This window comes from Bolinopsis microptera, chromosome 7 (assembly GCF_026151205.1).
Source record: "Bolinopsis microptera isolate Bmic1 chromosome 7, MBARI_Bmic_1.0, whole genome shotgun sequence".
NCBI classification, from domain to species: domain Eukaryota; kingdom Metazoa; phylum Ctenophora; class Tentaculata; order Lobata; family Bolinopsidae; genus Bolinopsis; species Bolinopsis microptera.
This window is the reverse complement of record NC_087078.1, coordinates 14,169,989-14,196,564: the sequence shown is the minus strand read 5'-3', so window position 1 is coordinate 14,196,564 and position 26,576 is coordinate 14,169,989. Positions and strand designations below refer to the sequence as shown.

The 26,576-nt window shown below is 40.6% G+C and overlaps 4 protein-coding genes across 5 annotated transcripts; 1 reads left to right on the top strand and 3 right to left on the bottom strand.

Annotated features, from left to right (window-relative positions):
• Positions 1-4,095: 4,095 nt before the first annotated feature.
• On the bottom strand, positions 4,096-23,082 carry LOC134817870 (uncharacterized). Its single transcript, XM_063827222.1, has 8 exons — positions 22,914-23,082; positions 22,084-22,215; positions 20,921-21,016; positions 10,511-10,626; positions 10,121-10,179; positions 7,186-7,298; positions 6,110-6,227; positions 4,096-5,770 (listed from the first exon to the last, which is right to left on the bottom strand). The coding sequence occupies exons 1-8, from the start codon at positions 23,071-23,073 to the stop codon at positions 4,372-4,374; spliced, it is 2,193 nt and encodes a 730-aa protein (XP_063683292.1). The 5' UTR covers positions 23,074-23,082; the 3' UTR covers positions 4,096-4,371.
• Positions 7,301-10,035, bottom strand: LOC134817872 (tubulin alpha-2 chain-like). Its single transcript, XM_063827225.1, has 2 exons — positions 9,980-10,035; positions 7,301-9,213 (listed from the first exon to the last, which is right to left on the bottom strand). The coding sequence occupies exons 1-2, from the start codon at positions 9,980-9,982 to the stop codon at positions 7,807-7,809; spliced, it is 1,410 nt and encodes a 469-aa protein (XP_063683295.1). The 5' UTR covers positions 9,983-10,035; the 3' UTR covers positions 7,301-7,806.
• LOC134817871 (potassium voltage-gated channel subfamily A member 2-like) lies at positions 15,743-20,696 on the top strand. 2 transcript variants are annotated; one of them, XM_063827224.1, is made up of 5 exons: positions 15,743-16,090; positions 16,233-16,510; positions 16,816-16,958; positions 18,725-18,853; positions 19,050-20,696. In XM_063827224.1, exons 1-5 carry the CDS (start codon positions 15,826-15,828, stop codon positions 19,852-19,854), a joined length of 1,620 nt encoding a protein of 539 aa, XP_063683294.1. In that variant the 5' UTR covers positions 15,743-15,825; the 3' UTR covers positions 19,855-20,696. The 2 variants fall into 2 exon arrangements, with proteins under 2 accessions (XP_063683294.1, XP_063683293.1); XM_063827223.1 differs by having other exon boundaries at positions 18,713-18,853.
• Positions 23,083-24,668: 1,586 nt separating the features above from the next.
• Positions 24,669-26,281, bottom strand: LOC134818498 (gastrula zinc finger protein XlCGF57.1-like). Its single transcript, XM_063828082.1, has one exon. It carries the CDS (start codon positions 25,504-25,506, stop codon positions 24,835-24,837), a length of 672 nt encoding a protein of 223 aa, XP_063684152.1. The 5' UTR covers positions 25,507-26,281; the 3' UTR covers positions 24,669-24,834.
• Between the last annotated feature and the right edge of the window lie 295 nt (positions 26,282-26,576).

Here is a 26,576-nt window from a genome sequence, read left to right as displayed (position 1 = left end):
GTCGCAATCTTTAACAGCAGACATCAAGTGCGAACAGCTCCCGCCAACATCTGGGGCAGCTGAACAACATTCTTATCGTGTTTACCATCAGCTGCAGGCGTGGGATGAGAATGACCTAGATCCGATAAGTTGGGGATGGAAGATGAACAATGGGACACATGTACCAGTGACCACTCTTATGAGTACAGCTCCGAAAAAGCTCATTTAAAAAATCATTTGCAACTGTTTAAAATCAGGTTGTGGCAATGCTTGTTCATGCAGAAAAGCAGGAATACATTGTGGATCAACCTCAAATGTCAGGACAATTGCACCAATGTGCTAGCTGAGGACTCATAAGTTAGACTCTTATCTAGTATATATGGTTATATAAAGTACTACTTCGGTTTCCCGATTAATTTAATGAAAATTTGTTAATTATTCGTGATATGTAATTTTAAAATATTTTGATCAAAAATAATTTTTATAATTTTTGAATATTTGTTTAATAATCGAATTAGCTAATTAATTAATTATCTAATCCAAAGGTTGTCAGATAAAAAGTTGTTCTCTTTTATACTTTGAACACATTGGTTCAATCTAGAACCTTCTACGAAATTCAGAAGTCGTTTTATTAGCGGAGATTCGATGTGGTAAAAAGTGGTAAATAGTGGTTTTTCTTTACAAATTTCGAAAATTTTACAAGTCCAAAATATTGAAAGTGAAAATTTTTATAAAAATTAGTTCATTATACGTGGAATGTAATTGTGAACATTTTTTATGAAAATATATTTTTGAAATATTTGAAAATTTATTAATTATTTAATTAATTAATTGAATAATTTATTTTTGAAAAAGTTGTTAAAGAAAAAGTTGTTCTTCTTTGTTTTCTAAACACAATGCTTTAAACTAGAGTCTTCAAGGATATTCAGAACGTGACTTATTTACAGAAAACCAAAGTGGTAAAAAGGTGGTAAAAAAGTGGTAATTGTGGATTTTCCTGAAGTCGAGGATTTTGGGAATTCTCTGGAATGATTCCTGGGACCTGTCCCGACCATATCCCGTTAAAATCGCTTTGTTGCGAATTTTGTCCGACAAAAAGACGGATTTGACTGTACTAAAGACTTTCCGGAGCTTCTTCTGAGACGAACAGTGTCAATTTTTTAGTATCTCAAGCGTTTCAGGAACAGAAAAATCTTAACCTCTCCTGGCACGAGAAACTTAGCTCTGTGGCTCATTATGAAACAGAAGCAGCTCATGGCACCATGAGGGATGTCTTTATCAATGACTGGAGGGTGGACCTGGGATCGCAAACCAAGATGCTGTTCTACAACAAAATCAAGGAGGAATTTGGAGAAGAGCAGTACCTCAATCTGAAGAGCAGGCAATTCCGAACGAATACAGCTAAAATCCGCTCCAGCAGCCACGACCTGATGATAGAAAGAGGGCGTTACACGAAGGAGGCCGGAGTCTGGCCAAGAGCATGCAGATTCTGCTGCGATAGGGATCACGTTCTCGGCTTCGAATACCTTCCCTTCTTTGAAGGCACGATTATTGAAGACGAGGAACACTGCCTTACTGAGTGCCCCATGTACCACTCAGTACGATCTTCTCTCTCAGATGACCTTAAAGGGCTTTTACTTCTCAGGAACTACAAAGACATGATGAATTCAGCCCACATAGAAGAACTGGGCAAGTTTCTCAGCAGCTGTCATCGCATCAGAAATCCGAAAAAGACACCAACATCGTCTTCCACTCGATCTAACACATCCGGTAACGATTCCGAGTCACTGTCTTAAGGACATTTTAACTACCCCAGTGGCCCTTAAACGAGTGTTCGAACTGTTTTCATTTGGAGTTACAGTTGCATAATTTACGCCCGTCTTTGAGTTTGTGTGTAATCTTTCCTGATAGTGTATTTTTGACTTTTGGAGTAATTTTGTGAATTTTATGAACCATTCCTGCATAATTTATTACCTTGTCGGTGCATTATCCACTTTAACCAGGTTAAATTATTATATTTGATTTTATTTCTTTTTCGTTCGATCAGATTTTAGTGAAGTTAATTTTTTAAACGTGTTTTGGGTCTTATTTATGATTTTCTTTAAAATTATCTTATTTATTTCATTGATGTATTGTCACGACGGGTTCGTTAGTGTTCCCCCTGACTATTTAAGTTTAATTCCAGTTTAATTCCAGTTTAATTCCGTCGTGACATCCCCGTCGCGTTGTCGTTTCACTAAGCACTAAGTGGTATTACTTTACTGGGCCGCGCTCAGCCTGTCATTCCGCCTAATCTCTATTATGTTGTTTACCAACATTAAAGCCTGGGGTCCTCAGGTAATAAGTGGTATAGTAATAGCGTTTCTACGATACAGGGGGCCGCGCACTCGTGCGCGGCGGATCATGCAACGTATGACAATTGACAATCAATCCCCAGGTAACGTTTTACTTTTTCTACTGAAACGTTTTGCTCTACGTCTAGTCTAACCAAATACAATAGTCTGGACGCAGATGCAGAAACAAGAAGATGGTAATATTTCTATTACTGGGCCGCGCTCAGCCTGTCATTCCGCCTAATCTCTATTTGGTTGTTTACCAACATTAAAGCCTGGGGTCCTCAGGTAATATTTCTACGGTTCACAACACAACTTTAAATTAGTCGTTTCCGTGCAACTTTTAAAGATTCACTATCAACAGCTCATTTGAATTATGCGTTTAATTCGAACAAAGTATTAGTAACAAGTCTACAAAGTTTAAACAGCTTTTAACACCCTGACCACCTGTTCAGATTTTATAATTATAAAACTAAAAGCAAGGCAGGGAAAGAATCATTATTCATTTCCAGTTCAATCTCTCAATCTTAAGAATATCTTAGTTATCTAAAGATAACAAAGTGGTATACGGTTATCACAACCACTCTTCTGATCGCTGCAGTACATTTGTCTGCTGGAGAGTGGGGCAATGGTGGATACGTTGTTGAGTACGAAAAATGCAACCTGGACTACGAAGACATCTACTCCTGCAACTATGACATTCTGTGTTCATAAGTCCCCAGAATTTTTGACAGTTATTTATGGTTTTCAAGTTAGTTTAAATTTAATAACGATACGATCGAGATGTTTTGTCCAAGATAAGAGTAGGATAAATCTAAATGGGGACTAATGGAGACTTTTGGGGACTAAAAATCGTCTAAATGGGGACTAATGGAGACTTTTGGGGACTAAAAATCATGGGGACTCGGGGTAAAATCGTTGACGTAATTCCCCAAGTTCCCAAAAGTAGTCATTACCCCCCCGGCTGTACTGACAATAAATGCTGGAGTCAATGCAACGGGGCTGGTGTAATGAGTTGGGACGGCCCAGCTGGTACTTGTAACAATTTTTACAACCTGTACACACTGATAGAGTGGTGTTGGTTGTCGGAAGCTCCAGAACCTTGTTCTAAAGATTCAGATTGTGTTGATGCGAAGATAAACAGCTGCAGTGGGGCTTGCACCGTTGCCTTATACAACCCAGACGAGAATGACGTCATTATACCGTGGAAAAAGGTGCAGTAATGATGACATCATTACTGTGTTACCACTACTGTGGTGTAGTGGTAACACGATCACCTCCCAAGCAGAAGACCCGGGTTCAAATCCGGTCGGATGCAAGTCGGCCAGTTACCAAGCTGTGATTTGGTACAGCTTCGGCTGGTGAAACACACTCTGATCTCTGGCTCGTAGGACTAACCCCCCTACAGCTAGTACAGTATTAGTGCCTCGGCACAGAGTGGCTAAGGGTTACTGAAAAGGAGATAAGCACCTCAGGCCATCCCAACGTTCGGGAGAGACCTGCCCTTGTATCTTGTTTGTAATGATGACATCACTAAATGGACGGTGCGGAACAGCAAATAGAACACCGGAACATTCTTTCGCACGCTGACAAAATTCAGTCAGAAATGAAAAAATCTCGATACAGTAAACCTTATAATTATATAGGCCCCTATATACTACTTTCTCCCGTTTCGGTGATGTTTCATTTTAACTGTCAGCGCTTTCTCTAAAATTTTACTCTTGTGCAACTTACAGCTACCTCATTTCTATTTCATGTTATGCGACAAAACAAAACAAAAAAGTTATTAATATAATGTAATTATTCCTGGGGTAAACTTACAATATGAATATTATGTGTATAATTAGTAAGGAAATTAAGGCACATAACAGATTTCTAGCTGCGAGGAATTAACATCATCAATAAAGAGGGATTTACATCATCAATAAAACCAAATATAAGCAAGATGTCGAACGAGCCAGGTCGTGTCTATTGGAGGGCAGTGAACGGTGCCGAAAGGGTTTCAGGAGCCAAAGCCTGAATCATTGAGAGCGTTTGCAGTTCATAGTTTCAACATTGCTCATCGTGTACCCTTCGTTTTTTTTGCTTTTTTGTGTTTCTTCATAGACTTACTGGGGCCGTCTTCTAGTTCTTCTTCTTTCATCTTCTTGATCTTAAGCTCTAGGTCGGCAATTTTAGTCTGAAGTTCCTTTGCTTTTGCTCTCTCTTCTTCTTTATCTCGTGATTTTCTTTGGTTTTCTTTCAGTGAAGATTCAGTCTTGTCCGCTTTTAGGCGCTTTTTCTTATTACCTTCCTTATCAGTATCACTAACGGCTCGTTGCTTGGAGTCTTTCTGTGGTTTAACTTTAGATACCTCATCTGAATCTGACGAAGAATCCTCTGAATCTGATGAAGACTCTTCTGTAGTCGAGGGAGATTTTGTACGAAGTTTCTTGGCTGGCTTCTTTGGATCGGATTTATTTATTTTATCATCTTTCTTATCTAACCGAGATACTTTCATATCTTTAACAGGATCTGAACGACTGTTACTTCTTTCAGACTTACTTTCGCCATCCACCCTCCTTGACGTTATATGGTCATCTTTCCGTCTTGACTTAATATCGTCGTCTTCCCGCCTCGAATTTATGCGGTCGTCTTCCCGCTTTGACTTTATCTGGCCATCTTCCCGCCTTGACCGCACATGGTCATCTTCCCGCCTTGACCGTTTATGGTCTTCTTCCCGACTAGAATTAATAAATTCATCATCCCGCCTAGACTTGATATGGTCATCGTGCCGCCGCCTTGACATTACAGGGTCATCTTCCCGCCTTGACTTTAAATGGATATCTTGCGGCCTTGACCGTTTATGGTCTTCTTCCCGACTAGAATTTATATAATCATCATCCCGCCTAGACTTGATAAGGTCGTTGTGCCGCCTAGATTTATGGTCGTCATCCCGCCTTGACGTTACACGGTCATCTTCCCGCCTTGACCTCAAATGATCATTGTCCCGCCTTGACTTTAAATTGTCTTTGCCATCTTCCCGCCTTGACCTTATTTGGCCATCGTCTCGCCTTGACCTTACATGGTCATCGTTCCGCGTTGATTTATTGTTTTTATCTTCCCCCCTAGACTTCATAGGATCAACATTCTGGTTAGACTTAATATGGTCGTTATTCCGTTTTGGCCTCATTAGTTCATCGTTCTGTTTTGACCTTAAATTGTCATTCTGAGGCCGTCTTTTATCACGTGATTTATCATCGTTATTCTGAGCAGAGTATTTCATTTGGTTTTTAGAATTCCTGTTGAAATAAAGTTTAGAAACGCTCTGAGAGAAGTCCACATGTATTCTGCGCTCGTCGATCAAAACATTGTCCATTTTGAAGTAGGCAGCCTCGCAGTCCGTAACGTCAGCGAACTCGATGAAGGCGTAACAGAGGGAGTCCCCGGTCTTCCAGTCTCTGATAACCTCACATGACCTGTAAAGTCACGTGTCAAGAAGCAGACAAGGTGAAAAACCGTTACTTACTTACAATTTTTATATTCTTTACGATTTTATGACTGTTTGATTGTTTGAATTTGAAGATATGGTGAATTTAGGATCTCAGGCCCGCGTGTTTCGGTAACAGGAATCCGGATTGAAGTGCTAAAATCTTATTTATCAGATAAAATCTTATTTAAAAAAACCTACAAATTATCCTAATTCATATCTTTCTCCCTCGGTTTACCGTGTACCGATCGATAAGGGCTATCGCTCGTGCGCGCCGCGAACTACCATGAGCCTAACTTATTGAGTTTTAAGTAACAATTATCCTTACTCGATAGTCCCAAAACGAGAAAAGATTATCTCCAGATCATCTGAAGAAGTAACAGGGTTCAGTTTACACACAAAGAGTACATTCTCCGGGGGCTTCATATCAGCATCAGCAATATCCCCTGAAAACAATTCGGTTTATCCTAACTTTATCCTAACTTTAACTCAGATCAATCACTTTATCCATAGATCATAGTCCCCGGCAGACACTAGGTAATACACTTAAAGGAGAGTTGGATATATCCTAATTAACTGCATTAATATAGGATAGACCCTACTTTAACTCGATTAAATAAAGCAGTCACATTTAACTTCCCGACAATTTTATAAGGTTTGAGCTTTTTCCGTAGTACTAGCACGTACTATACTCCGTATGCGATTTTTTCTAACATTAGACTGTTGGCTTCGTGATTCTTTGTCACCGAGTCACCGGCTTTTTCTATCATTCATGTGTTAGCTTTGAGTTCCTTACTTACCGGTTGTTTCTAGCATTTGAGTGTTAACTTCCAGCTCCTTACTTAATACTAACCGATAGTTTCTATCATTTGAATTCCTTAATTAGCTGAATCCTTACCGATTATTTCTAACATATGAGTGTTAGCTTTGAGTTCTTTACTTACCGATTATTTCTAACGCTTGAGTGTTAGCTTTGATTTCCTTACTTACCGATTATTTCTAACATTTGAGTGTTAGTTTTGAGTTCCATACTTACCGATTTTTTCTAACATTTGAGTGTTAGTTTTGAGTTCCTTACTTACCGATTATTTCTAACATTTGAGTGTTAGTTTTGAGTTCCTTACTTACCGATTATTTCTAACATTTGAGTGTTAGTTTTGAGTTCCTTACTTACCGATTATTTCTAACATTTGAGTGTTAGTTTTGAGTTCCTTACTTACCGATTATTTCTAACATTTGAGTGTTAGTTTTGAGTTCCTTACTTACCGATTATTTCTAACATTTGAGTGTTAGTTTTGAGTTCCATACTTACCGATTATTTCTAACATTTGAGTGTTAGTTTTGAGTTCCTTACTTACCGATTATTTCTAACATTTGAGTGTTAGTTTTGAGTTCCTTACTTACCGATTATTTCTAACATTTGAGTGTTAGCTTTGAGTTCTTTCTCCTCGATGTACTCCACCACATCTTCTGTATTATGTCCAGCTAACTTGTTGACCGTCTCTCCCACCGCCAACCTGCAAATTCATATTGTAAAATAAATATTTAAGCTATGCAACAGATGGGTGCGTTAATAATCGTCATATTTACTCTCGGGTATTTCTAGGATCAATGACAAAATGTCCTCGTTATTTATGCCATCGATGAATTTAAAAAAAGCGTTGATTACGAGAACTGAAAAATTTAACATCTGCTAAAAATTCTTTATATTAATTGACTGATAAGTGATTACTGAAAGCAATGGCAAACACACAAAAACTCTAACACAGCAATTATAATATTCTAAAAGACAATTATCTTATTAAATACACTAAATCGGATGATATATACAGCTGTTGAAAGCTAAAAGGATGAAAATAACGGATCTAATTACAATAATATAAAATACAATGCTATCATAATTTATTGACATAATGTTTCTGAACAATAATAACTTAAATACAACTATACGTATATACAAATTTCAAATCTTTAAAACATAAATTAAATTAACATATCAAAATATCATATTTTTAAATATCACCCTCACTCCCCCCTCCCTCTAATTCTCACTAACGTCTCCACATTGCCACCTCCCTCCCCATACTCCTCACTCTCATCGCTGTCTGAGTCCTCATCGCCCTCCCCCCTGTAGCGGTACCAGGGTCCTTGGTAGGGATGGTTCTCGTACATGTAGTCCTTCTCCCACGCTGACATCTGCTCTAACCCGTCCTGGAACTCGTCCTGCCCTAGCCCCTCACCATGGTAGAAGTGGCAGAATGCGCGCCGCCGGTACAGTCTCTCGAACTTCCCGGTTATGCTCTCAATAGTGGTTTCAAGGCCGGTGTGGTTGGTTAAAGCACACACGGACGGAAGGACAGGGTCAGATTTGGTGGACTGATTTACTATCCCTACTTTAAAAGGGCAGGGTACCCAGCTGGTGGTTTTCAAACTTCGCAGAGCGGACAGCTGACGAATGGCCGTGTTAATCTCCCCCGGAGTTACAGACCCCTGGTACAGCAGACAGCTAGAAAGTACTTTACCATGTACCCTGTCTAAATCAAGAGTTGAAGTTTCCTCGCCAAAACATGATACAGTCATATCGGATACAGAGGTAAGTTGGTGAGTGTTGCCCTCACAGTTAGGGGACAAACTAGCAGTCACATAACTGATCCTGGGGTAAGGTACTAAGTTAGTCTGGATAGTGGTAAGGTCCACTGTCTGAGGGCCCTGTAGTCTGATTGGAGCTGTAACAGAGGCTACTATCCTACCAATGAGCTGGTTTATATCGTAGTAGTCGGGCAACTCCACTCCTTCTCTCTGAGCCACCTTGTACAAAGATTCGTTATCCAGCAGGACTGTTAACTGTTCTGAGTCAGAGGCATCCAGAGCATGGCTCATGTAAAGTGTTGTGTTGTAGGGTTCTACAACTATAGGTGAGATGTGAGGGGAGGGGAAGACTGTGAACTGTAACTTTGTTTTGTGTTTGTAGAGGTCTCGGAGGTGTTGGTTGAGGAGAGCAGTGAAGCCAGCCCCAGTTCCTCCTCCCACAGAGTGAGATATCACTAGTCCCTGCAGAGACTCGCACCCTTCCACCTCCTTCCTGATCCGATCTAAACACTCCCCCACACGGCCCCTTCCTACTGACAAGTTCCCCCTAGCGTAGTTACTGGCTCCGTCTTCTTTATCAGTTACAAAACAGTCTGACTGGTACAGCCCACCCCAGGGTCCCCTCCTGACGTCCTCTACTATGGTAGTTTCCAGGTCAGTGAACACACATCGGGGGGTCAGTTCACCACTGCTACTCTCACTGAACATAGAGGTAGGGTAAAACTGGTCACGTGAGGATAAGCTACCGTCAGGGTGTAAGGAGTGTTGTTGAGAGAGGAGCTGCCATAAGGCACTACCTATACGGACCCCTGTCTGACCCACGTGGAGACACACTACTTCTCTCTGAAAATAAAGAGATGTTAGTTTAGCAGCGGGGGAGGGGAGGAGGAGGGGGTGTTAGTTTAGCAGCGGGGGAGGGGAGGAGGAGGGGGTGTTAGTTTAGCTGCGGAGGAGGGGGAAGGAGGGGGAGGGGAGGAGGAGGGGGTGTTAGTTTAGCAGCGGGGGAGGGGAGGAGGAGGGGGTGTTAGTTTAGCAGCGGGGGAGGGGAGGAGGAGGGGGTGTTAGTTTAGTAGCGGGGGAGGGGAGGAGGAGGGGGTGTTAGTTTAGTAGCGGGGGAGGGGAAGGAGGGGAGGGAGGAGGAGGGGGTGTTAGTTTAGCAGCGGGGGAGGGGAGGAGGAGGGGGTGTTAGTTTAGCAGCGGGGGAGGGGAGGAGGAGGGGGTGTTAGTTTAGTAGCGGGGGAGGGGAGGAGGAGGGGGTGTTAGTTTAGCAGCGGGGGAGGGGAGGAGGAGGGGGTGTTAGTTTAGTAGCGGGGGAGGGGAGGAGGAGGGGGTGTTAGTTTAGTAGCGGGGGAGGGGGAAGGAGGGGGTGTTAGTTTAGTAGCGGGGGAGGGGGAAGGAGGGGGTGTTAGTTTAGCAGTGGGGGAGGGGGGGTGTTAGTTTAGCTGCGGAGGAGGGGGAAGGAGGGGGAATGGGCTAGGGGGGGTGTTAGTTTAGCTGCGGAGGAGGGGGGGGTGTTAGTTTAGCTGCACAAGGAGACTACATTAGCATCAAGGGAAGAATCTCATTATTTCGAGAACGAGCAACAACAAAATAACTTGGTTAAACTTACCATGGTTAGTGGCTGCGGGCTGTCTAACACAATGTGCCGACTTTTACATCAGAGCTAGATAGTAACTAGTGTTAGTAACGTTATGAAACAGCCGAATAAAAATACCTTCTTATTCTCTTATTGAAAAGTGAAATAACAGACCTGTCCGATTGTATGACATAGGGTGGAGGAGAGGGAGAGCGAGGTGGGACAGGAAGCATCTGAAAGAGAAGCTTTATAATAAAGTGTGAACAATTACAAAAAGCAGCTACAATATCTTGCACGATGTCACATCTATCTGTGCGAGAATGATACGTAACTGCGGTGGTGTTTGATAAATAGCATGATAACAGTCGTGTGGGATATTGACATGATCAGATGATAGCACAATGGCTGGTAAAATGAGAATATAAGGGTAAAATAAGTAACAGAACATGAATAAGAAGCCAAATAATAAGTAGTCAATTAATTAAAATTAGAATATAATAGAAAGAAGTTAAATAGAAAGAAGTTAAAGTATAATAGAAAGAAGTTAAAGTGAGAAATAATAACCTCTGGGTCTGAGAAAGGATCATGTAGGATTACAGTGTGATGGATCCTGATGTCCTGATAAGGTCTCCCTTTCTCGTCACAATACGCCTCATTAATCTGAGACACCACATCTTCCCCTGCAACAAACACATCATTATCAAACAACTTATAATAGGTTAAATAGTAACGTTATCTCCTTTAATGATCAGACTCGGAGCGGTGGAGTGAATGTTTGGGGCCCGGTTAACATTCGTCTGATACCTATCTAACTTACTAGTCGCCAATTTTACTTCCCCAATATTTCAGTCACGATCATTAACCAGGGGGGGGGGGGGGAGGGGGAGAAGGAGAGGGGTAATCCAGTTACAATTGGCGTCCGTATGGCATAATCAAGGTAATGGGTATTGAATAGAGATCGGATATTAGACCTGGTTCATTAAGCTAGTCAGTTATTACTTATTATATACACATTTGAAGCAAAACTGTTGTTTTGCTGGAAAGTCACCCAGCCTCATGGAGTTTCTATCATGTACGGTGCACACAATTGTCTAATCAACATTGATTAATAACGTTATCGCTTAAAATTATGATCAATCTTTTTGTTTTGTTTGTGCCGGCAAATTTTCCAGTCCTTTGAACGAGTGATCACGTACATTTGAATACATACTCGAATTAGTTTCTATGCGTGAAACATCATTAGTTTTAAATATTACAACTACCGGTTAACAGTAATTGGAAATCGGCAGCCCAAACCAGGAGAGTCATTAAATTAAAGAGGGTGCCCAATCACCAAAAATTAAAGAACGACAAATGAACAGTAGCTTTCTTGTCCATGATGTTCCTAATATCCAATATCCATGACACTTCTTTCCCCTTTAACGTATGATAATCGGCAGCGCGTTTATACAAACAATTAGCTGAACAATACAATTGATAAACCGAAGTTTACAAAATTTCTGTAACTTATCCACTCATTGTGCATTAATAATTGGGTGTGTAAAATACCACCAACCGCAGACATATTGTGAATCATGTTTAGGCATGTACACGTATCACTAATGGGCTGTATCTTGTAAATTTGTCCCTGGCAGGAATACAGCATCACTTGTATCGCAGATGTATAAAATGATGCAGTTTTGACCGTGTGCTTCGGACTTAATTCTGGTTAGTTTGTGTCACGTGACGAGGATTTCAGGGTTTAAGTTAATTTGTGTAAAATGACAAGGATATAGCTCTGAGCTCTCTGATTGAGTAAATTGTGCCACGAGATAGGGATATAGCTCTTTGATTGGTTAATTTGTGCCGCGTGTCAGGGATATATATACATATCACCGGAGACTCGCGGGCGGAACAAAATATTGCACGCGCACGCGCGTGCAATATTTCATATGTCCCCGAGGGCGCTAGCCCGAGGAGGACATATTTTCGTATAGCACGGAGGGCCCATCGGGCCCGAGTGCTATACGATTTTTCCGCCCGCAGGTCGAGGTGATGTGGATTATATCCACCAGCGGGCGTATTACAGTTAATATATAATTTTATAAATAAACAATGGAGCTTGTATAAAAGTCAACTCTAGAAAAGGTCACCACTAATTGTTGTAACCATGGTAACACGTCACTTGTAGTTGTTCAATGTAAGCCAATCATAAAGGGGTGTGTCGTATATAGGGGCTGGAGATGCACTGCATTCCTGGGCCGTGGGAATAATGAATGTAATGTCAGTGACGATGAATATCAATAATATAGGGTGACCGATTATAGTGCTGATGTGTATTATGTAGTGTGTTATAATAACTTTGATATAAATCAAAGTATCATGTCATCTGCTCACGAGCTGCATGACCCTACCGGACACAAAAATAAAATGTATATACAGTTGTATGTATATAGTCAGTGTAATAAGGAATTTCACAAGGAGACGATACAGAAACTGAAAATATTTTAGAGAACTCCGGGCTATATTGCTACTGGTCAAATTAAATGTCACTTGTTAACGGGCTATATCATGAGCGGGCTGCAAAGATATCGGGCCCTTTTACAGCGGGCTGGTGAGAGCCCGCTATGCGAAAAAGCGCACGCTGGTGGATATAGCTCTCTGATTGGCTAGAGCGATTGAATTGATCTCAAGTATTGTTGACAGGGCTTTTTTAATGCAAGCGTGAGCATGTGATTAGGTACATGTTGTATATAATATTTTATACATATTATGTGTAATTGTATAATATTCCTCTAGTTAACACCGCATTTTTGACTGTTTATTTTCAATAATGCTAAAGTTTTGGTACGTTTTCGTGCTAAGTACTTAGAAGCCTAAAAGAGTTGTCAGTGTAACAGTCCTAACGAATGAACTATATTAACACGTGCAGGTTTTATTTCAAGTGCATAGCACGCTTTAGCAGCTAAGAGCTGCTTCAAGTTACTCGTATTACGTGCAACGGAGGCGCTGCACGCCAATGACATGAAGGGGATTTTAACAGCATAGAATATGAGACTAAGTGGTATTACTAAGTGCACTATTATATTATGTGATGTTATATTGTTGTGTCTTGTTTTTGTCAGCTGAAATTTAGTTAGGTGTGATATAGCTATGTATAATTGAATTGTTTTTAACAGGAAAGAGTCATAACGAAACTTGTTTATATACAATATATATGTTGCTTAGTTTCTTAAGAAATTATTTCACTATACAAAATGGATAGTACCACATATCTCCTTCACTTTGACTTATATCATATTACTCAGAACATTCCTTACATTATACTACTCAGAATTCAATTTTACTCAAAGAGAATGTCTTAAATTTTAACTCCGTAGGCTTAGTCACTTACTTTGAAACTTCTTTTAATTTGTAACCGTGTAATCCAGCTGAGTAATCTAAGTAGAAAATTAGAGTCTAGACGTCTGCAAGATTTTACCTTTTGTAAAAGTAAGAACTTATCTAAGACAATTATAACAATAATGAGGAAGGATTGAAACTTGGCTTTTGTTTAAATGACTTGGCATATTTGTTGTGCTCAAGGTATTTGCTGTTAACCTAGTTCACAACTTCTTTAGAGTAGCCCACAAGAATAGTAAAATCAAGCTTTTCAATACTCCGGTGGTTAGTAATCACTCGTTTAAGGCACTGCATATTTATTATTTACTGTGTAATTTTTTATAGGGATTCTGCAGTATGTTGGAGTATCGTTTAAAGGTTCCAAAAATTGACCGTTGTTTGTTCTTAAGTTGCTCATCTTTCTAAATAATCGCGATTAAATTTTAGTTTGTGCTTTGTAAAAAGCCGATCTTCACGAATCGTCTATTTGTGATGGCCTAAACTATGTATTCGGACAACTTCCAAAAGGTCTAAATTAAGTTGAATACTTTAAAGTAGAAAAATGTCAACTCCTACTTTAAAGTAGAAAAATGTCAACTTCTACTCGAACATTTCCTACAATATAGATTCTAGAGAAGGGGAGAGTCAGGATTATAATAGATCAGATGAATGATGAAAGGAATTAGTAGATTTATCTATAATCACGCTAATTGTAAAACCCGCACCGATAGTGGTAGAAATATCAATAAATGTACTGTATTTTGACTGACAAGGCGGCTGCTAACTAATATTACTATTATCCCTCTGTTACATCACGGTTGGTGGTGTGAGCTGATTGCAGTGATGAGTGAGGGCACTAACAATTATACCATAACCACAACTGAGCAATCCTGGTATTGCAAGCTATGGGTCTCTATACAAATTAGCCCTGCTTTCTGCTCCATTTAAATCACAGTCCCTGTCTCTTTAATACGCAGGGTGATAGCCCCTGCCCCACTTACTCGCAGCCTGATAATCTCCGGCCCCACTTACACGCAGCCTGACAACCCCTGCCCCACTTACACGCAGCCTGACAACCCCTGCCCCACTTACACGCAGCCTGACAACCCCTGCCCCACTTACACGCAGCCTGACAACACCTGCCCCACTTACACGCAGCCTGACAACCCCTGCCCCACTTACACGCAGCCTGACAACCCCTGCCCCACTTACACGCAGCCTGACAACCCCTGCCCCACTTACACACAGCCTGACAACCCCTGCCCCACTTACACGCAGCCTGACAACCCCTGCCCCACTTACACACAGGCTCCTTAATCCTTATAGCCCAACGTTTAGTATTACAAACAGTTGGATTGCATTTATTTCGTTCTGCTTAACAGTCATGAAATGAGCTGGTTTAGTTGGCCCCACGAAATGGGGAGTGGGTTTATAAAAAACGAACGTGGGGGAGGGGTCTGTTGACTTGCGGAAGTTCACAAAGTTAACATGCAGTCCATCGAGTTTGGATGCAAGGAAATACCTCTTCGGAGCTAGGGCTCTTTTTTACGTCTTTTAAAATTGTTCAGTGATTATTTATAAATGTTCGTGTGGTGTCATCCATTATATAAATTATGTTTACATAATCGATGATTATTTCATTTATTGAAATGGTTAACCAAGTTTCCTTTTATTTACGACAAGATAAATAATTTACTTCGACATTTTCTTCGCAGTTTAAGTGAATGTATGTTAGCTTTTTCGATCTCAACTCAATTTGCCGGAATAAACCCATAGAAAAATTTAGGAATAATATTCCTTACATTTTCTTAGGATTTTATTCTATAAGCTTGCAATAACAAGTTTTCGTCAGTACTAGCGTTAGATAAATAGATCATATCAGTTTGCAAGTACCACCATCTGTCGAGCGTTTTTAAAAGTCCGACTTTAGTGTGGTAAAATGCTTGATTTGTTAAGTATTTAAATAGAGGTGCATTTGATGTTTCATTCGGTGTTAATTCGTATCAGTCGGATGCTACGTACAAAATAGCTTTTAAGATCTCCAGAACTCAGTCGATAAGCCAAATGCCATTAAAATCGTACGGTCATCATGTTAAAAATCTGAGTGACAAAGCGAGTCAGTTTTAGTGCCAATGAAGTCCACCACATGTATTCAATTTAGAGTTGATTTCGCAGAAAAGATTAATGTCATTAAGCGGAAGATCGCGAGACTTATGCGCACAGTTCCTACAACATGGTTATAAGAATAGTGTGCTGTAATGTGGAGACCACTTATTAATACAGCGTTAATGTGATTGTACACGTGACCGAAGAGTAGTAGGTGACTATTTCTCACCCGAGTATGGGAGAATCTAATATAAGATGCTTTGTTCGTGATACAATACATTTATTCACGCCGTCTATTCTCTGTATAGTACTTGTATTTGTATTAAATTTTGTGCCAGCAGCATTGAAACTTATTTACTTGCCTAAAACGTGGTTGAAACGTTTGAATTATAATGGATAAAACTTAAAACGAAATGCCGTTGCAACAGAACTTTAGACCGCCAACCAGGCGGGCTCACTCTCAGAAAGATATCTTTAAAGCCAAAAAAGCTGACGATATGCAGATGACGAGGCGGCCCTCCCAGACGAGTCGGCCCTCCCTGACAGTGAACAATCATCAGACCAGAGATAGAGCTGTTTCTTCCTCTAAAAACAGAGATATTGTGACGCTTAACGTGGGGGGACTGTGCTTTCAAACACGGAGAAGCACTTTGAGAAGATACCCCGAAACTTTGTTAGGTTAGTTATAATCTATTGATCTATATTGAATCTATATATTGATGAAACCCTATATATTTTAGTGCATTGTTGTGTAGACTTATTTACTTTCTTCAAGATGATCTACTTGATCTACACTCAGTTCTAATAAGGTATAACTCAGGTTCTGACGAGATAGAATCTTACTATGAGGCGGAAAGGGGGGAATATTTTTTCGATCGGAACAGGGCAGTCTTCCAGCCCATCCTAGGTTACTACCTTTCAAACGGGGTAATGTGTCTTCCCTCTCACATCAACCCAGACATCTTCGTGGAGGAGCTGCGATTCTTTAAGATGGGACCTCATGTTATCTCCCGCTTTGCTATCCAGCAAGCCAGCAGTCAGTGGCTCATTAACCAAGGCATGCGTTTCTGCCATCCTTTACAGAAGAAGTTATGGATGGTGAGTCTTTCAAATAATATTGTCAACGTTTTGTGAAGTCTCAACTACATTTTTAGTAATTATGATATGACTTGAGTATAATGAGTAAGGTAAAATTCTGTATGGAATATCGTACCAACTCAATATTAGTTTCAAACCGTTCAAATTAAGCTGAAGGTCAAGAAAAGGTTTGACAACATATCATAAGGAGATCCGTACATTATTTCACAATTCCCTTAAAAATGTAAAACCAGTGATCTCTACAATAAGTCAGTAGTTACAGCAAAATGAAACGAAATTTACTCACACAAAATGTCCGTTTTCAGTGCCTGGATAATCCAGATTCTGGACGACTTGCAAAAGTGATAGCCTACTTGGATCTGGTGATAATACTAATAGCAGTTGTAGCACAATGCTTGGAATCCCTGCCACAAATCAGGGCGGAATGTCCGCCCGATCAGAGTTGGAAGTAAGTGAGGGGCTGAGGGAGGAGGCTGAAGGTTAGAGGGGCTGGGGAGGGGGCTGAAGGTAAGTGGGGGCTGGGGGAGGGGGCTGAAGGTTAGTGGGGGCTGGGGGCTTAAGGTTAGTGAAGGGCTGGGGAGGGGGCTGAAGGTTAGTGGGGGCTGAAGGTTAGTGGGGGCTGGGGGCTGAAGGTTAGTGAAGGGCTGGGGAGGGGGCTGAAGGTTAGTGGGGGCTGAAGGTTAGTGGGGGCTGAAGGTTAGTGGGGGCTGGGGGCTGAAGGTTAGTGGGGGCTGGGGCTGAAGGTTAGTAAAGGGCTGGGGAGGGGGCTGAAGGTTAGTGGGGGCTTGGGGCTGAAGGTTAGTAAAGGGCTGGGGAGGGGGCTGAAGGTTAGTGGGGCTGGGGGCTGAAGGCTAGTGAAGGGCTGGGGAGGGGGCTAAAGGTTAGTTAGGGGCTGGGGGAGGGGGCTGAAGGTTAGTGGGGGGCTGGGGGAGGGGGCTGAAGGTTAGTGGGGGCTGGGGAAGGGGGTTGAAGGTTAGTTGGGGCTTAGGATGGGGTTGAAGGTTAGTTGGGGCTGTGGAGGGGGTTGAAGGTTAGTGAGGGGCTGGGGAACGGGCTGAAGGTTAGTGAGGGGCTGGGGGAAGGGGTTAAAGGTTAGTGAGGGGTTGAAAGTTAGTGAGGGGCTGGGGAAGGGGCTGAAGATTAGTGAGGGGCTGGGGGAGGAGCTGAAGGTTAGTGAGGGGCTGGGGGAGGGGCTGAAGGTTAGTGAGTGGTTGAAGGTTAGTAAGGGGCTGAAGGAGGGGGCTGAAGGTTAGTGAGGGGTTGAAAGTTAGTGAGGGGCTGGGGAAGGGGCTGAAGATTAGTGAGGGGCTGGGGGAGGAGCTGAAGGTTAGTGAGGGGCTGGGGGAGGGGCTGAAGGTTAGTGAGTGGTTGAAGGTTAGTAAGGGGCTGAAGGAGGGGGCTGAAGGTTAGTTAGGGGTTGAAGGTTAGTAAGGGGCTGAAGGAGGGGGCTGAAGGTTAGTGAGGGGTTGAAGGTTAGTAAGGGGCTGAAGGAGGGGGCTGAAGGTTAGTTAGGGGTTGAAGGTTAGTGAGGGGCTGGGGAGGGGGCTGAAGGTTAGTGAGGGGTTGAAGGTTAGTAAGGGGCTGAAGGAGGGGGCTGAAGGTTAGTTAGGGGTTGAAGGTTAGTAAGGGGCTGAAGGAGGGGGCTGAAGGTTAGTGAGGGGTTGAAGGTTAGTAAGGGGCTGAAGGAGGGGGCTGAAGGTTAGTTAGGGGTTGAAGGTTAGTAAGGGGCTGAAGGAGGGGGCTGAAGGTTAGTGAGGGGTTGAAGGTTAGTAAGGGGCTGAAGGAGGGGGCTGAAGGTTAGTGAGGGGTTGAAGGTTAGTGAGGGGCTGGGGAGGGGGCTGAAGGTTAGTTAGGGGTTGAAGGTTAGTAAGGGGCTGAAGGAGGGGGCTGAAGGTTAGTGAGGGGTTGAAGGTTAGTGAGGGGCTGGGGAGGGGGCTGAAGGTTAGTTAGGGGTTGAAGGTTAGTGAGGGGCTGAAGGTTAGTGAGGGGCTGGGGGAAGGGGCTGAAGGTTAGTGAGGGGCTGGGGGAGGGGGCTGAAGGTTAGTGAGGGGTTAAAGGTTAGTGAGGGGCTGGAGGTAAATGAGGGGCTGGTGGTAAATGAGGGCCTGGGGAGTGTAAAGACAAAAAAGGTTAGTTAGATAGAATAGGGTAATTATATGTTCTAATGTGATCTCAGTAGAGCATGTTCTAATATGTTGACAGTTATTACTACAGCGGTCCCACGTCCTGTGTAGCTCTTCTGGCAATAGAAGCGGTCAGCAACATCTGGTTCACACTGAACTTTACAATACGATTTGTCTGTTGTCCTGACAAAAGACGGTTCGCTAAGTCTGTTCTAAACTGGTTGGTTAACACTTTGTTATTAATGCTGTTCAATTATTGGTTAACACTTTGTTAACACTTTGTTATTAATGCTGTTCAACTATTTTGATCAGGATGTTGATTGTCAGAAAACCCTCTTTTTAGTTAATAACATTGAAATAACTACATTTTGTGATCTAAAATATTACGATCATTAAGGTACGACTTGTATTCTCAGGTTCGATCTACTCGCGATACTGCCTTTCTACCTAGATCTGATCTTTAGACAACAGAAGAACCTCAGTTTCCTCATGGTACTCCGCTTCTTCCGAACTTTGCGAATAGTGCGCATATTTAAGATGTCTCGTTACTTTCAGGGACTGTTTGCCCTGGGTTACGCTCTCAGTTCCAGCGCGGGGGAACTTGTCATACTAGCTCTCATGTTGATAACTTTTGTAGTTCTGTTCAGCAGTCTAATATTCTTCACAGAGCAGCCTGACGAGGTTATGACAGTGCATGTCAATAACACATTCGACTTTCTTATTCAGCTAAATTCAACATGTAACCCTGTAATCAACCTTACAAACATGTTATCAGAGTGCGGCTCACAGCTGGCGGTTCCTCTCACTATTGTTCTGGGTAACAAGACTATTACTATCTCAGATGTGCAGGGCTGTGAGCCGCCTCCTACGCCTAGCAACCAGTTTGACAGCATCATCACTGGGTTCTGGTGGAGTATCATCACAATGTCCACTGTGGGGTACGGTGACTACGCCCCAAAGACGGCCATGGGCAAGGTGGTGGGTAGTTTGTGTGCTCTGACTGGGATCCTGGTTATCTCCCTACCCTTTCCCCTCATCATCAACCGTTTCAATAACTTCATGAGACTGAGATCCGCTAATGGTAATTCCAGGTACTCTACAATTGAGAATGGGCTTAACAGTGACATTGGTGTGGTGCCCGAATACTCGGGAGTTGCTTTTGGTTTCTTCTCCAAAGACAGAATCCCCAGAGTAGCGGATAAGGAGGATACTGATTGTTGAATAGAGTGAAGCGTATAGTATATACACTGCAGCTCCATCCTAATAGAGTAACAGATAGGGAAACTACTCCGCGTGTAGGTTCTTTTAGGTCATTTTAAGAGCTTTAAGCAGAGTCAACTTTAATATCTCGATGGTAAAGATATGTATGTGTGAATTGAAAATGAGAATAAAAGACACTTTTATTGGTACAATTCCAGCTATCATAACCAACACCCAGTGAGATTCAGAATAACCGTAAAAGCTTTAAACACGTACACTGCGTATACACTGCGTATACACTGCGTATACACTGCGTATACATTGCGTATACACTGCGTAGTGCGTATACACTGCGTATACACTGCAGCTCCATCATAAGCTATTTCCCCATGTAAAGCTTGTATTCTTCTCTTCACCCAGTGGAAGGAAGCTGCTACGTACCGAGTTCAAATTATTCCTCAACACTTAAAGAGTGAAATAGCGAACTTGCCAGCCTCGTAGTCTCACCACTAAATATTTATACAATTATGTAGGAGAAAGGTAAACTATTCGGAGAATCCCAGACTACGGTTAACGTTTATCGTTATTGTTGATAAAATTGTTTTATCATCTGATAATAGAGAATTAGATAGCCCTTATTGAACAAAAGACCCAACATCGTGCAAATTATCCACTGTATAAAATACGATTATTAAACTACATATAACTTTGCGAAGGCAAGCACGTTGCCCGTTCGTTGTAGAAACAATTAGCATACCGCATCTCTCATGCAACATTAAAAAACAACCTTTTTTCATTGGACAGATAATAGAAAACTGAGTTTAAATCAAACTGAGAAGCTTGCCAGCACAATGAATATTTAAGGGGAGGTGACCGATAAATTAAGGAAACTTGGTGTACCAAAGTGACTTACCTCTTGGCTGGTAAGCCGAGTCATGATCGATTAACTCAGCTTCTTCGGTACAACACAGACCGGAGGGTACTATTAGCCGCTTTGCCGGTGGTATCCTCCTGGTGTCCTGGGGTTTGGCAGGTTCCTCATTAAAAAAAAAAAAGAAAAAAAAAAAGAAAAAAAAAAGTGACTTACCTTCACTAACGATACCAAAGACAGTGTGTTGACTATCCAGAGCATCTGCGTCCTCAGTTGTAGTTATCAGGAACTGGGAACCATGGTAACCATTACCTGAAATAGTGCACTATAGTGGTTACTATTACAACACATTACCCAACATTACTCCACATCTTACGTCGCATTATTAAATTAATAATAGAAATAAAATGTACTTTACTATGAAATCGTTCACATTATAATATGACAAGTCCCCTCGCAATGAAAGGGATCCCAGAAGCTGAGCCTCTGGAGGATGGTCCCAGAAGCTGAGCCTCTGGAGGATGGTCCCAGAAGCTGAGCCTCTGGAGGATGGTCCCAGAAGCTGAGCCTCTGGAGGATGGTCCCAGAAGCTGAACCTCTGGAGGATGGTCCCAGAAGCTGAGCCTCTGGAGGATGGTCCCAGAAGCTGAGCCTCTGGAGGATGGTCCCAGAAGCTGAGCCTCTGGAGGATGGTCCCAGAAGCTGAGCCTCTGGAGGATGGTCCCAGAGGCTGAGCCTCTGGAGGATGGTCCCAGAAGCTGAGCCTCTGGAGGATGGTCCATTCCACCGACTTAGCTCCAAAATTTCCATGCGGTGAGTTAATCGCAAAAAGTACAACTGAATAAAGTTAGTAAGTTTTGATAAACAATGATATAGTCACAAACTGACGATTCAGGGCAACTTTTCAACTGTATTTTTCAACAATATAGCTATACTGTGTAAGCTGTGCTCATTTCAACTGTAAACGTAATAATTGTAACAATTGCAAACAAAACAATTAGTCGTACGGATGATATTAAGGTAAAGTTAAAGAAAGATGCTAGTAGTGTTAATACCAAATAGTAATATTAGTTATGTTTTTATTTCGTTGATTTCGATAAAAAGTGCGTTTTATTTGTTAAATAAATCATATAAGAACAATTCTCAAAATTTAAAGCTTGATAAATATTTTGTGTGTAGAACTGAGAACAGAATGAGAAAGGAAATAGGAATTGACACAAAATATAGGCCCGGATAGAGATAACGGCGAGAAAGGACTTGACAAACTGCAATTTTTCCTAAAATTGACCAAATAAAGTTTCTCCTCCACCTTTTAGTTCATAATGAAAATGCCAAGTTGAACGCCGATTAAGTAGACATGAAAAACGTAGAGGTCTTACCATCGTTAACCATAGAAACCGTCAACTTTTGGGTGTGTTTTATTTTGGGAACATTTTCCTTCTCAAAGAATTTAGCTTGCTCGCCATACAGGACTTTGAAGATTGAGCTGCCGCCTTTTTGGTCAATATCACCTGAAACCAAAGTAAAATAATGTCATCTGTATTACCAGATTAAGGGGTCGTTCACATATTACGTAATCATCACAGTAACAGTGTGGCGTATTATCACCTTGATGCTACCATCAGGTCATTGCATCTATAAACTGTAACCATAGTCACACAATATTACAGTATATTAAGTTCCAACTACCTGTTTGTAACCATAGTCACACAATATTACAGTATATTAAGTTCCAACTATCACACCTGTTTGTAACCATAGTCACACAATATTACAGTATATTAAGTTCCAACTATCACACCTGTTTGTAACCATAGTCACACAATATTACAGTATTTTAAGTTCCAACTATCACACCTGTTTGTAACCATAGTCACACAATATTACAGTATATTAAGTTCCAACTATCACACCTGTTTGTAACCATAGTCACACAATATTACAGTATATTAAGTTCCAACTATCACACCTGTTTGTAACGACACACAATATTACAGTATATTAAGTTCCAACTATCACACCTGTTTGTAACCATAGTCACACAATATTACAGTATATTAAGTTCCAACTATCACACCTGTTTGTAACCATAGTCACACAATATTACAGTATATTAAGTTCCAACTATCACACCTGTTCGTAACCATAGTCACACGCCTGTATATAGCATATATTGTACCTGTAACCATAGTAACCTGTATATAACTACCTGTTTGGATAACAAAGTTGCGTTGAACACAGTGGATCATACAGTAGTTGTACATCTTCAGTTTGCACAGCTTCAGAAAGTTCATAGTTGATCTGGGCCTGTCTTTAGTGTAAAGGTCTATCACAATGTCACCAAGCGTTGTCTCCAATAATACTGACATCCTTGCTGATATAAACAACTGTTATGTTATATAAATGCGAAGTACTTCAATTTCACTGTTATTATTGTATATTCCTGGGATACGGAACGATTATCATTTTTTTACTAAGTTTTTATCAAAAATTACACAAATTTTATTTGTAACAAATTAAAGACAAGAACAATTAAATAGGGAGCAATAATTCTACGAAATAAACAACATTTGCGGGCCATGTGTGGCGTGATTACTATTCTACGGACTGGCAATTTGCCCAGATTTGAATGGCGGGTATAATATTGTGGTAGTAGAAACATTTCCAGTTTACAATTCAATGCGGCTATATACATGACGGTGCGTGAATATTATGATATTTGTATTGCGCGCTACAAACAATAGAATATGAGGAGTGACTGCCCCTCGAAACGTGGAAATCTCGTCTGTCTCATGTAAGTTGATGCGAAGCATTCGATAGGCCGATAATCAAATTTGTAGTCAATAACGAGGCAAAATACATAAACTTACTTAATCCCACTGCAAGTATATAAGTTCAGCCTGAAATCTATGCGAAACTCAATTTCGAGATAACAGTTTACAAAAAAACTAGACTTATATAATTAGTAAAACTTGAATGTTATTAAAGTAGATAAGAAAAAATACAAATAGCTGCTACAAAACCAAGATTATGTATCTAGCATCATCTATCTAGAATTAAGATCTAAACATTATTTGTAGTTATGATGTAAAAAAACAGGTCCTGAAAAAGCGGCACAATGAAAATGCTTGAAACTGTAAACATATCCAGCTTAATGATCATGATCTCTACTCAGATACCCCTGATTTAAATATTTATATTTAAAACAGATTTGTTTGAAACAAATCTGTTCTTGAACTCTAAAAATAAAGTCGTGTACTGTGCGTAGAATTAGAATTAGGATTAAATTTACACAGCAATACAATCAAAATAGTAAATAATTTAAAGATGCTTCGATCTGCTGTGCAGGACACTCAAATCAGTCAAAAACTGTTAATAGAGTGCCCTTCTAAGGACTAAGAATCAAAACATATAGCATATAAATAAAAAGTTTATGAGTATAAAGTATGGTACATTGGTATGCTATGGTGGATTAAAACATTAAACTGTGGGCATGAAGGTAAAATTATTACTATAATTATATAGATACCCACTTTGACATTTCGTCAGAATTATGTATAATTATTTACAGGGTAACATTTTGGTGAAGTATAGAACCATTTTAGAGTAAAATGACAACAGGTTAACCATGGTAGTGTTAAGAGTAAGAGAGGCATACAGTTCTATACTTCTTCTAATAAATTTTAAATTAAAAGTTTGTGAATTACTTTGTTTGGTCAGAAATGCACTTCTACTCAGGGGAGACTGCTATCTTAGCAAAGGCTCCGAAACATCTTATTGTTGTCACAGAGCTCGAGTGTAGAAACAGTCAAAATTGTTTATTCTATATAAGGGGTCGTTCACATAATAATTATTACGTAATCAGCATTCAGCTGAGGGGGGGGGGAGGGAGTTTCCGAATGATTACGCTAGTGTAATTTTGACATTACTATAAAACTGATTACGGAGGGGGGGTGGTGTGAAAATGTTCCAAAAAAATGATTACTTAATTTGTGAACGACCCCTAATGATGACACACCATTAATTACATCCAACAAAAATGAGGATTTTATACTTTGTGAAAATTTGGCAGTAAAATGTTAAAATCTGTGAATACATGATTCAATTTTGGTGAGTTTTCTGATGAACCTTCAGAGTGTTTTTTCTAGAAGCCGCATATGAACAATCCGGACATTTGAACAGTTTTTCTCCTGTGTGTGTTTTCTGATGATCATAAGGTTTGATTTTTGAGCAGCTGAATACGAACAATCCGAACATTTAAACGGTTTCTCTCCTGTGTGAGTTTTGAGATGGTCTTTAAGGGTCGATTTTTGAGCAGCTGCAAAAGAACAATCCGGACATTTAAACGGTTTTTCTCCTGTATGGGTTCTGAGGTGATCCATAAGATTTGATTTTTGAGCAGCTGCAAAAGAACAATCCGGACATTTAAACGGTTTTTCTCCTGTGTGTGTTTTCCGATGAATATTGAGGCATGATTTTTGAGCAGCTGAATACGAACAATCCAAACATTTAAACGGTTTCTCTCCTGTGTGAGTTTTGAGATGGTTTTTAAGGTTTGATTTTACTGCAGTTGCATAAGAACAATCCGGACATATAAACGGTTTCTCTCCTGTATGGGTTCTGAGGTGCTTTATAAGACTTGATTTTAGGGCAGCTGCATAAGAACAATCCGGACATTTAAACGGTTTCTCTCCTGTATGGGTTCTGAGGTGCTTTATAAGACTTGATTTTAGGGCAGCTGCATAAGAACAATCCGGACATTTAAACGGTTTCTCTCCTGTATGAGTTTTGAGGTGATCCATAAGATTTGATTTTACTGCAGCTGCATAAAAACAATCCGAACATTTAAACGGTTTCTCTCCTGTGTGTGTTTTCCGATGAATATTGAGGCATGATTTTTGAGCAGCTGAATACGAACAATCCGAACATTTAAACGGTTTCTCCCTTGTATGCTGTCTCAGATGACTGGAGAGATGAGATTTTTCCTCAATTTTATGAGCATTTAAATCCCCAGAGGATGACTTAAGACTATGTTGGCATCAGAACTACTTTGAGGTTTGATAATTGTTATTTCTTGAGAATCATAGTCAGTTTGGTGCTCCCTGATAATATGTTCAATAAATGTGTTTTCTCCCAAACATGTGTCACCACAATCAGGACAAAGAAACTCCATATTGATGTCCTGAGATTCCCCCTCTTCTCTCTTCATCTCTTTTTTAAACTTATCATAATCATGTCCAACAAAATTACCATCTTCAAATCTAGAGGTATCCTTTTCATTTCTAGAAACTTCAGTACATTCTTTCGAGAATTTATCCTCCAATTCCCGTTTTGGCGATTTAGCGTTATGATGAAACTTCCTGACATGTTCAATGAAATAGTTTTCACTGATAATTTGTTCGCCACATGTCGGACATACAAAACCCCTAGTCCTGCTTCTCGAATCTTCTTCCTCTTTTTTCACTTCGACTTTCATGTGATCAAACTCCATGTCCACTTCTTCAACTTTAGCTAGTACAGAATTAACCACTTTCTCCATAACGAGTACAACAATTGATTCGTAACTAGTTCTACATACCTGAAGATAGGAGAATGAATATATTTTAGTTGGATTGCAGGGATTTAATATGCACATCCTATTTAATAAAGTTGTTGATTGTTTTATTTGAACACCTCTATCTTAGAGAGTTAGAGCTGTCATCTTACGGTGAATTAAAGTTTAATTTCCAGAGCAGCAATAGGAATGATAATTATTATAATATCTTGGAATAAAATAAACTGAACTTATGAATTTGATACAATAAATAGCGTCTTATGGTGTAAAAACGAAACAGCTATTACACGGCAACCGGCTTGACTGGCCTTAACGGGG

Excerpts from the sequence above, each read along its gene's own strand:
- LOC134817871 (XM_063827223.1), top strand. The coding sequence starts at position 15,826 with ATGCCGTTGCAACAGAACTTTAGACCGCCAACCAGGCGGGCTCACTCT. Across the intron at positions 16,959-18,712 it reads CCGCCCGATCAGAGTTGGAA|TTATTACTACAGCGGTCCCA; the intron begins GTAAGTGAGGGG and ends ATATGTTGACAG. Across the intron at positions 18,854-19,049 it reads GCTAAGTCTGTTCTAAACTG|GTTCGATCTACTCGCGATAC; the intron begins GTTGGTTAACAC and ends TTGTATTCTCAG.
- LOC134817870 (XM_063827222.1), bottom strand. The coding sequence starts at position 23,073 with ATGTCAGTATTATTGGAGACAACGCTTGGTGACATTGTGATAGACCTT. Across the intron at positions 10,627-20,920 it reads CTTTGGTATCGTTAGTGAAG|GGGAAGATGTGGTGTCTCAG; the intron begins GTAAGTCACTTT and ends TGTTTGTTGCAG. Across the intron at positions 6,228-7,185 it reads TCAAATGTTAGAAATAATCG|GGGATATTGCTGATGCTGAT; the intron begins GTAAGTAAGGAA and ends AATTGTTTTCAG.
- LOC134818498 (XM_063828082.1), bottom strand. The coding sequence starts at position 25,506 with ATGGATCACCTCAAAACTCATACAGGAGAGAAACCGTTTAAATGTCCG.